At 45.0% G+C, this 11233-nt stretch overlaps 1 protein-coding gene across 1 annotated transcript; it reads right to left on the reverse strand.

Annotated features, from left to right (window-relative positions):
- Positions 1 to 4469: 4469 nt before the first annotated feature.
- LOC135393823 (large ribosomal subunit protein eL30) lies at positions 4470 to 11221 on the reverse strand. Its single transcript, XM_064624107.1, has 5 exons — positions 11180 to 11221; positions 11011 to 11058; positions 10660 to 10805; positions 9623 to 9753; positions 4470 to 4556 (listed from the first exon to the last, which is right to left on the reverse strand). Exons 2-5 carry the CDS (start codon positions 11029 to 11031, stop codon positions 4516 to 4518), a joined length of 339 nt encoding a protein of 112 aa, XP_064480177.1. The 5' UTR covers positions 11032 to 11058; positions 11180 to 11221; the 3' UTR covers positions 4470 to 4515.
- Positions 11222 to 11233: the final 12 nt, after the last annotated feature.

An 11233-nucleotide genomic window follows, 5' to 3' on the forward strand; every position in this document is an offset into this window, starting at 1 on the left:
GTACCGTATAGTCACCAAGATCTGAGAACTACTGCGAATTGTCAGTTCAGCACTCGATTAGCACAGGTGATAAGTAACGGAAGCACACACGAAATCCATTAACAAATACACATGAAAAATGTCAGGCAACCAGGACAATCTAACTATAAGTGGATCGATAATTGAGAGTGACCGGACCAAGTACGGTATACTCACCAACATCGGACAGCCCCTGCGAATTAACTCAGTTGACCACTCTGTTAGCACACATGATAAGCAACAAAGACATATACGAAGCACAGTAACAAACACACATGAAAAATACCAGTTACCCAGAGCAATCTAGTGACAGGTGAACAGATAATCGGAAGTGGATGAAACAAGTAAGGCATGATCACCAACATCCTAGAGGCCCCCGCAAATTAACTCAGTTGAGCACCCGGTTATTACTTATAACAACAAATGCACACAAGAAGCACATTGCACAGATAAGCATAACAAGGCGCCAGCAATCAGTACAATCTCGCTGTAGTAAGCAAAAGTGATGAGGAACGGTAAAAAATAAGGTGCTGAAAGGAATGTTACTCTATAGAACGAAACGGTGTGCGCAGAGGGTGAACAGTTCCTGTGCTGACTGCATGGAGAAGCCTTCTGTTAGCCTGTCTGCAAAGGCAGAGGGTACCAGACTTCAGAGGGTTGTTTTAAACAATAAATAAGAGCAGATACCACACGTAAAGATCAAGGGTAACACCTCGTCGTACGCTCCATCAGAAACACTTTGATACAATGTTGATTGTCATGGCACAACACTGTTGCGCTGAGCAGTTCTTTGTGTAAGTCGACCTTCTAGAAGCCTCCTATTATTCACCTTCTGGATACTTTTGGGTAGGAAGCCCAAATTTGCGCACCACATCTACTCCCCCATTACGAACTTGCAAGCTTCTAGCCGCGGCGTTTCGCTGTTGGGAGTTTGCACACACAGCGTGTCTCCTGTGAGGCAACAACCCTCGCAGTTTAAGGCATCTTTGTTTCAGACATGGTTTCTCCCGTTCCCATCTCTAACGGCAAATAAAAATACCACAGCAGTAGTTACGTGCCAAAAGCTGAATATCAACTGATATTGAAGTATTGTGTCACTTCTACGTTCACCCAAGAAGGGGTAATACAAAAATACTTTATGAAATAAATACCTTCCCGCGAAAATCGAAGAACCGAAGGGGACCGCCTTCCCTTAACCGAAATGAAATCCGATTGAGAGGAGTACGACTCTTATGTAAAGTCGGAAAGTAATACCCCTGTCACACGGGCAGTCTTCAATGATCATTGAAACCAATGGCAATTGAAAATGCACGTAGCGCCCCCAAGCGTGTAACGTACCAACCTGTCAGAGAGCAATGGATTCAATGCTCTGTGGGAAGTTTATACGTTACACGCTTAGTGGCGCTACGCGCATGTTCAATGACCATTGGTTTCAATAATCATTGAAAACTGCCCGTGTGACAGGGGTATAAAACTGGTCCACCTAACCGCGGTGAGTGTCACGTCGTAGAAGACGTTGAGCATATACAGGTTGTGTGCTATAAATGGTCAGTCACATTTTCGCTCTTGACGCGATAGCTACTTGACGGCCAGGCTTCTGCTGCAGTGCACACATGGAAGAATATTGCTCGTAGGTTTCTCTGGCATAAATTGTTCACTGTGTGGCAGCGGAAGCCTGTCCATGAAGTAGTCATCGCGTCACGAGCGAAAATGTGACTGACCTTTTATAGCACACACCCTGTACCCCTCGTGTATTCCAGGTACATTGACAACCCCGCAGTGGAAATGACTGACTCGTCTACGTGCCCCCATCTTTCAATATCACTTAGTCCTGGGTTGTTGGTCAACGCCAGGTGATTGTGCTGCAAGCACTGGTGAAATTTCTCGAAGATACCCATCTGGCAGATAGTTCGCGATTTCTCTTCCTTAAGTGCACGCGGACATTCAGCAAGCGTATTCCCATCGGTTTATCCTGGGTTTTCAACTTCATCGCTATATACAGGACGTTTTCTTTTTTTTAATTCTTTACAGATTTTTTATAAAAAAAGCTATGAGAGCAGCACTGATGTCGTTGCGCAGCTCAGTTATACGACCAGGCGGACATCCTCTCGAAGAGAATATGCAACAACATGGTGACTAATTACCTAAAGTTCATTAATTAACTATTTAATTACGGGTTTTTCGTCAAATGCGAGACAGCAGAATGAGAGACAATCCTCGTTGAAATTCCTTCCTTTCCTTTTTTTTTTTTTTGAAATCCTGAAACGCGCACTGGCGTTGAAATATCCATCGCCGAATAGAGAGAATGGAAACTATATGGCAGCAGACAGCCCTCGTAGATTTCAGCGCAAATTTGCACTCAAGTTTCTCAGGTTCTCGTTTCGCACGAAACTCGGGGAGGTAACAAAAAAAAAAATTTTTTTTTTGTACGTTCGGATTAAGCGTCGGTTTTCGACGATACTTTTTTCACCGAGCGCGAAATCCTTGAAAGTAAACGGATACGAGAAGTACGACATACAAGAGCGAGGCATAAGAGACATCGCAAGACGGCATACGAGTTCGGCCCTGACTCATGCAGTTGCTCTCGCCGCCGAAAAAGCCAAAGCACATTTTCATTTTTACCTCTTTCTCTCTTGAATCTTCTTTCGCGCGTTTTCTTACTGAATCCGATTTTCCCCAACTTTCCTTTGGAGGTTTCTACGCCAGTGTAACACTATAGCACAGAAACACTATAGCCAGCGGCACCCTCTGAATATATCCGTGGATGCATAAAGAGCGTGCGATTTCACGCCGAATTACCATTCCATGTTCACTGGTACACCGGTACCACACCCGTCAATACCTCGGGATGGAAGATCAGTGGCACTCCCTTGGTTTTTTGCAACGCCCCCCTGAAATTTCTGAGATTGTCCAATACGGCTCCTCTCCCAATGCATAGAGCCACAAATATGCAGCAACATATATCCTCCCCGCTTTGGAAGCTTGGTCCTGCCCCCCACCCCCCAGAGGTCCATTTCTGGGGACATTACTGGTGGTGCTGTTCACTTTCTGTATAGGCTTCAGGTTCGCGATGAACTCTTGTCAGTCACGGCGCAGGTATGTTCATCGTATTCGAGATTCTGTTTAAAGCCCTGTGCGGATGAGCTTTATGACATCCGCATCCGACCCGCATCCGCGCACAACACATCCGCATCCGACCCGCAAAATCCGCGTCTCCCACGGGACGCAGAGATGGTTCAATTTCCTATATACCTAGCCAATTCTCCAAAGGATACAAGACAGCAAGCACAGATTTAGCTGCCATGATAGAATACACAGCACCAAGCACAGATTTTGCGACAAACGGAGTAGGTAGGGTTTATTGCAAGAGCGGAATGCAAGATCGGCGCCGAACGCGCACCTGGACTCGAGACGCCAGAGGTTTCCTGTCTCAGTCGCGCGAGAGGCTTGCGTTCACCTTGTAGTCGGTGTTCCGTGCCTAGTGCGAAGAATATTGGCGGCGCAATCTAGCGGTTTATCCGCATCCGATCCGCCGCTGAACCGCTCCTGATCCAGCGCCATCCACGTCCGATCCGCGGATCACAGCACGCGTCCATATTTCATCCGAACCCGCAAGTTTCCTGCGGATATCCGCGGATGGTGCAGGGATTTAATTCTGTTCGTTATATAGTGTCGGGCATCCAGGCCCTTAGTAGTGGCGTTTCACGTTCTGGAGCACGCAAACGAAATAAAGGGGTGGTTGCGGTTGTTAACCCTAACTCGTATCACATAGCCTTCTTTTTGCAAAAAAAAACGCCAGACAGAAGACCAACTTTACGTTTTTTTGTGACGGTTCGATCAGTTGAGCGATGATCATAGAGGAATTCACGAAAAAGAAAATTTGAACAACAATAACAGAACAAAAGAAGCTTCGTGAAACTCACCTGTCACGACGCTAGCTGTGGGCACACGGAAAGCGAAACACGTGTCGTCTGCGTTAGATCTAGCAAGTCTGTCGTCTGCGACTCTAACAACTTATTTCAGCAGGGTAGTAACAGAAATAGCTCATATAGATGAATACTATCGCCCGGTTTACGTCTACTCAGTAATACAACTATTATATTCTATATCTGCTTATAAAAGAGTCTAGCACCGGTACCGGAGGCCGCGCGAAACCGAAACCACGATGGCACGTGAAGAGCGGCGGGCCCACGGTGGGCGGAACTTTTATCGGAAAGCGCAGGCGACCGACTGCTTCTGAACTGGCATTATAACTTTCAGCACGACCTTGGCTAACGATGATCCGCGATCCGCGAGGAGGAATCACGATCGCCTCCTTTCAGCTCCACACTGTTTTGGATGATTGACCCTCTTATACGGTGTGGCTTTGGAGGCGTACCGTGGAGTCTCGTGCGAAATGAAAGTGCAGCAGAGCCCCCCCCACCCCCCAAGACAGAAAAACGGCAAAAGAATGAAAAACAATTTTTTTTAATTACTTTAATCAGTCACACCCCCTCATTACTGTTCAGATGGCATGCTCCTGATGATGTCAGAGTCACCTGGAAAGAAAACAGAAATGATGAAGGAACATTCTAAACTGAAAAGTAAGTGTTTCCCAACTGTCGGTACATCATCGCGAGCTCAAACACCGTTACAGATCGTTACAGAACCAACCAGAGAATCATCTCTCTCAGCATTACTCCACTCAAAAGCACGTAACAAGTGTGTTGTTGGTGCTCACAGCACTCCCCTGACAACACCCCTAAAACACGCTTTTGATACACTGACAGCTGTGACATAAACAGTGGCACCTGCGTGCTCTCTAATTGAAAATTGACTAATTGTGCATGTTGATACATTCAAATTACTGAGCATTTATACACAAAAATACAGAGCACAAATACCCACGACTGTGCGGGGACCTGAGCGTTGGTTCGAGGCTAGAATTCAGATATTTCTGGTTAACCGGACTACACAGTATTATTAAATACAGTATACACTGTTCATGTTATTCACTGCAGCACTCTAGATGACAATAATGTAAATGTCCCTGCGATACGTTCATACTAACACCTCTCTGGCTTATTGTTTCCGAAGTTGCAAAGTTGTGTCAGTTCGTTTCTGTGTTTGCGTGTGTTGTCCAGTGATGGCCACTAACTACTTCTACAGTAGTTCAACTATAACTACTTTGCAATGGAGTAGCTTAACTAGTAGTTCAACTACTTTTCAGGGGAGTAGTTAAAACTACTACTTTAACTACTAAAATGTATTTTAACTACATCTATAACTACTTCACGTTGTCCATCAACAGCAACCCCTTGTAGTGTTGTTGGACATCTAAATATGAATCCAAGCCATCGTGCCGAAAAAGCTTGCGGCAAAATCGGAAGTAGTTGGCGCCTGCAGTAACCTAACTACCGTAGTTAACTACTCGAAAAACAGTAGTCTGACTAGTAGTTGCCACTACATTTCTGCAAGTAGTTGATAACTACTTTTTAACTACAATCAGGTAGTTTAACTACATGCAGTTAACTACTGGCCATCACTGGTGTTGTCTTTGCCCTCTACCATGAATACTTAGGGTTCTTCATTTTCGGGTCTTATGATTTTACAAGTTCGGGAAGGGAAAATCGGGTGCTATTTACACGCGAGAATCCGGGAAGAAATTGGGTGCTGTGATCTCCGTTTCATATGTCACCGGGGGGTTTTCACGTGCAACGAAAGGCGTATGGAACAAGCCACTCCTGTGACACTGGACGAGAAACAATCTACAGGGTGTTACCCTATAAAAGTCTGCCCGTGCCGCCCTGCCGTATTCGCCAATTACTCAATGTAGGTGGCACACATTGTGCGATCTTTATATAAAGCTCATAAGGACATTTAATCTTGGTAAATTTCAAAGTGATTGAGTGCCGCAGCACGAAGTTATAACTCGAAACGTGCAATTCCCATAGTCAAAACAAACAAGATGGCGGCGTTGAGAAGAGCACTTGACATGCTGCTCCCCACATGACAACGTGTCACATATCCTGCCAGCCGGATGGAATTGCAGTTTTCATTTCGCTTTCGTGTAACTGTCGTATTTCGCTCAGAAGTAAGCAACGTGAGGAACGAAAAATGCCGACGCATACTCAGCAGACGACACCCCGACACCCAAAAGGGATGTCGTCTGCTAACTGAGAGGCGCCATCTTGGCTGTTTTGACTACGGGAACCTCACGTTTTGCGCTATAACTTTGTGTTACGGTGCTCAATCACTTCGATATTTACCATGATGGAATGTCCTTATGAGTTTTATACATAGGCAACACATCGTACCACCTGCATTGAGTAATTGGCGAGCACGGCATGCCGGCGCGGGTGGACTTTTATAGGGTAACACCCTATATATATCTGCTCGAAACTGGGCCAGTGGATGACCCCAGTATTCAAACACTTGCCCGAGCTCCACAAAAGCTCGTCTTTGACTCCTGCAAGGAGGGGATCATAAAAGGAGGACAAATAGGTTGTCACAAATAGCTCTCTTTGCTGATATTATGATTCACTTTTCCCGAGACGACAAGTTGAAGGACCGCAACGATTTCGGGTGGATACAGTGAACTCCTCTTAAACGCAACTCCAAGGGAATGGAAATATTGTTCCATTTGTCGGAAGTTTCATTTAAGCAAAGCACTCGGGTTTCATGAAATGAAACTGTATTTCGAGATAATCAACTTCCACTACTGTAGGTAGCGAGGAAAAAAAGAATTAACAGCTGTTCTCTTCGCATTTTTTTGGTTTGTTTACAAAATATGCCTGCATGCCTGAGGCTTGGAACAAATTTCATGCACATCTCAATCGTCTACAATTAGATTTATCTTTCTGTTCTGCCGGGCAAACTGCGCATGCTCTTCCCGCGCCCAAGTTTCCGACATTACCTGTCAGTACCATGTGGCATCATCGACATCACTCTTCAATGCACGACCTGGTATGACGACAGCGTCGACTTTGGCATAACAAATTTCGCGGTTTCTATTTTTGATTTGCTCTCACGATCATGTCCCCAAATTATCCGCAACATTGACGCAAGCGAAACCCCTTCATGTGGCTGTTTCTTGACAGACTTCATGAAAAGACATGTGGACGCGAGCTAAGCCTAACATTGTACGAGTCACTGATGCATTGGATTGCACTGGCTATGACTTCCGCCCGGGTTGCCAGACGTGAAAGGGAATCTTCCAGGTTCGGCGGCATCTCGGTATCCCCCCACTTTGTTTACCCGGAGTACATAAAACGGGTTGTTTCGATTATCCGAAGATTTTTATTGTTGCATATATAGGAAAGCAACCAAAGGTGACCCTATTGTTCTGTTTATCCGTAATTTGCGTTTAACCGAGTTTCGTTTAGTGGGAGTCCGCTGTGTCGGGTTTTAGCGGAATTCCCGAAAATTTGTTCGGGGGGGGGGGAACTATCGTGAAAACTCGGGTTTAACCCAAAAATGAAGAACCATACGAATACTGCGTACATCAGTGTGATGTTGCAACCGACAACACACTCTGCAGTCCTTTTCCCATGGAGCTCCTGAATGTGCTTGTTGACAGGACCGAGGCAATGTGAAGAAATATGATGGATGAGGGTAAGTTGGAAATGTGAAATTGTGTTTACCGTATTTATTCGATTCTAGGACGATACTTTTTTTTTTCAAAATTTCTGCGTACGAAACTACGGGTCCGGCTTAGATTTGAGGGCGTGGTCAGCGCAACTCCGTTGTTGTCCACCATCTCCACGTGCAGCGCATGCCGCCATCCATTATTGCGCTTCCAACGTGCAATGTGTTCGCGGCGGTATGGCTAGGGCTGCCACCTTTCGCAGTGAAAAATACCGGCTGAGGGAGAGGAGGTGGAATAGAGGGAAAGGAGGAAAGGCTCGCGGGAAAGGGAAAGTGGGTGAGGAACGTTCTAGCTGGCTTGACACAACCACCAACAGCTTTGCACAACCACTGCTCTTGTCCCCTTCGAACACAAGACATAATGAATAATAATGGTAATAATAATAACAACGAATAATCATAATAATGAATAACGAAGAAAACGACTGGTGACTGCGGAGTTAGGTCTGTGCTCCAGATTTATTCAAGCTGTAGTGGAATGTTGAAGAGAAAACCTCGTAAAAGCCTTTATGAAAGGTCTTGAGCAACAAATACCGCCAAAAGGCTGCCGGTATCACCTTCTTACCGGCAAAGCGCGCAAATATCCGGCCGTGCCGGTATAATACCGGCCTGGTGGCAACCCTAGGTATGGCGCCAGTCAAGCGATGAAACTACGCTGCGGCGTTCAAACGCAAAGTCATTCACGCTGCCCCAGCAAACATCGAATCTCCAGGCGCAGCGAGAATTTGTCTTTTTTTATAATTTTTTTTATATAAGAGTAATAAGGCCGGTGTTTTTTTATATCGTGATGCTTCAAGTATAAAAAATGCAGGGTCCAAGTGCGTGAGTGCGCCTTCAGTGCTGATAACTGCTCCAGTCGAGAAGTTTTTGCAAGATTCAAACAGGAGGGACGCGAGATAGGTCTCGCGGTTTTGATAAAGATAAAGCCGCTAGACATGCTGAGGGTGTGATTGGGAACCTTGCGGAAGAGGGCGTTGTCGGTTCAGGATATAAGGCAGGTCTGACAATAATAAATCCTTGTTTGTCAGTCTGTGCCTGTGTGTTGTGTTGTCTTTTGACCTGTTCCCCGGCACGGGCGTTTTATCGCTTTTGAAGAGAATTTGGTGTCGATGAAAACAACGTGCACCGCTGGAAGAAACGACGCGACACATTTTTCGATCGTGCTGCAACCAGGCAGGCCTTCACGGGAACACAAAAGGGCCGGCAACACAATTTTCAACGTATTGGATGGATCCCAAGACTGTGCGCTGCGGGAGGAGGAGAGCAACCAGGAGTCTAGTGATGATGACGATGACGATGAGTGACATGCCGAGTATCGATAATATAAATGTGTTTGTTTGCGTTTGTTCATAACTAGAGCCAGAAGATTTCGGGAAATATTTTTTTCTAAATTCGGGGGGTAAAAATCGGGTAAATAAACGTGTGCACTAAATTCGTGCAAATTCGGGTGAAAAAAAACTTCCAGTATGCTAAATTCGGGTTGCTCACACTAACTGTAGTGGTTTGGTATAAACGGTTATGTAACTGAATTTTTCTGCCAAACAAGTAAAGTAGTACGTTCCTGCAGACATCCCAGTGAGGGCAATTTGCCGGGTAAAAATCGGGTTTCACCCTAAAGAGGCAACCTTCAATTCGGGGCTGCAAATTCGGGTAAAACCCTAAAACTTCAGGCTCTATTCATAACTTTGTGCAGATAGGCTTGCATTTGAGGAATTTTTTTTTATTTTCCACTGTCGGATTTCCGGGGGTCAGCCTAGAATCGGGACCGGCCTAGATTTGAGTAAATACGGTAGTTCACTAACCGTTAATTTGGAACTGAGACACCAGTTTTATTGACATAGACTGGGAAAGCAAAACCAACCAACCAAAAGAAACCAACCATGGTGGAGCACAGGTTAATGAGCTTTCCAGTTCACACGTTGCTTCAATTATATAGTAAATGATGGCATTTCCAAAGCAAGCAAAGGAAATCACATACCAGGATCGGTGATGCTCAGACAGCACACCCTGTAGTACTTTCCGCAGGCTGTGCCCAGTTCAATGTTGTTGCCTGTGTAGTGATGCACACCAGTCTTGGCCAACATAGCGTAGTACTCAATCTCACTTTTCCTGCAGAGAAAAGCATGAATGGAGGTCAATCTCATACTTTACACATACAAGATTCATCCGAAAGTTTCCAAATTGGTGCACGGGAAGTACAGACTGGGTCAAAGAAAAACACCACATTCCATATTGTTGTTGAAAAATAGACATGGAACCGAGGGATGTACGCCATAACGTGCACAAATGAACAAAAAAATGTGCAGCATGATGGTTCAAACCAATAAAAACTTCACGTATTATGCTACGTATGCCGGCATAAGCTACGTGCCAAAAAACATAGATTTAATGGTTTTTAAAGTGCCGACACGAGCTAATCTATTTGTTTCATATCATAAACTAACCTCCCTCAAAGACTCACTATGAGAAACACAAATGCCGTCGGTGAACATCACGCGCTTACACGTATTTCAGAAATACACTGAGCAACACCACAGATTCTGACAAAGGTGTTGGAAGATTAAAAAAATGAAAATGGTCTGCGCAAGCAGAAATGGCATTTGAAGAAAGCAAGAAATTGCTTACACGGGACATGTTATGGATCCCATCTCAATGAGGCAAAGGCTTTAATAACACAACTGAAGCCTCTGTGTATTCTCTGAAGTGACTGAATGCATGGCACATCAGATTCTTGCTTCAAACTCATTACCACCCCAGTCCAGGAAAGGGATACCATCATTTCGGATGCATGATGCAATCAAAGAATGCTTGAAAGTTGGTGTGCAGTGCTTCAGTGCAGCAATATTGATGCCTGAAATTTGTATATGCGGTTTGTCTCACTGTACTACAACTCCGTGTCAAAGTAAACGCTTGACGACCCTATGTTACACTGCGTTCACTTTGATGCACCCTGCAATATTTATGGGGAACGAGTCTGGGGGAAGATGCAAGGAAACAAGACGTGATGATTCTCACCTCAGGGGCGGCGTGTTGTTTGCAATGATGACCAGCTTCGCCTTGCCCTGTCTGAGCGTCTTGATGGTCTGCTTGTGGCCTAAGACGTATTTCCCAGACTTCATGACGAGGGCCAGCCGAGAATTGATGCTCTCGCGAGCCTTTTTCTGTAAATGGAACGAGATGACTTAACATAGATGTTCATGTTGACGTTGTAACAGAGACAAGCAGTTTTGAGCGTGTTCGGGTCATTTTTCGAGCTATCACCTTGTGTTGTGTGTAAAATGCCGATCAAAGACATTTAAATTCAGTTTGTATGACAAAAAGCTGTCACATGTATCTACGAGGCATGTTCATTAGGCATAGCCGTACCTGTTTCTTCTGGGCAACCATTGTGTATTTACACGTCTCCTGCCGTTTCTGGAAGTCAAAATACACAATATAGGCACAACACGTGGAAACTAATATAAATTTTCACATGTGTACTGGTTACTTTTCGAAACTTTACGATTACAAGACACTCAACAGACGAAGCACTTACACCACGTTGCTAATGCAGGCAAAAAAGACCCGCTCAGTTACTCTCAAAACCAGG

Source organism: Ornithodoros turicata, chromosome 5, assembly GCF_037126465.1.
Source record: "Ornithodoros turicata isolate Travis chromosome 5, ASM3712646v1, whole genome shotgun sequence".
In the NCBI taxonomy this organism is placed as follows: domain Eukaryota; kingdom Metazoa; phylum Arthropoda; class Arachnida; order Ixodida; family Argasidae; genus Ornithodoros; species Ornithodoros turicata.

Coding starts and splice junctions, on each gene's coding strand:
- LOC135393823 (XM_064624107.1), bottom strand. CDS start 11,031: ATGGTTGCCCAGAAGAAACAG. Junction 10,806..11,010: donor TGGTTGCCCAGAAGAAACAG/GTACGGCTATGC, acceptor TTCCATTTACAG/AAAAAGGCTCGCGAGAGCAT. Junction 9,754..10,659: donor AACAACACGCCGCCCCTGAG/GTGAGAATCATC, acceptor TTTTCTCTGCAG/GAAAAGTGAGATTGAGTACT.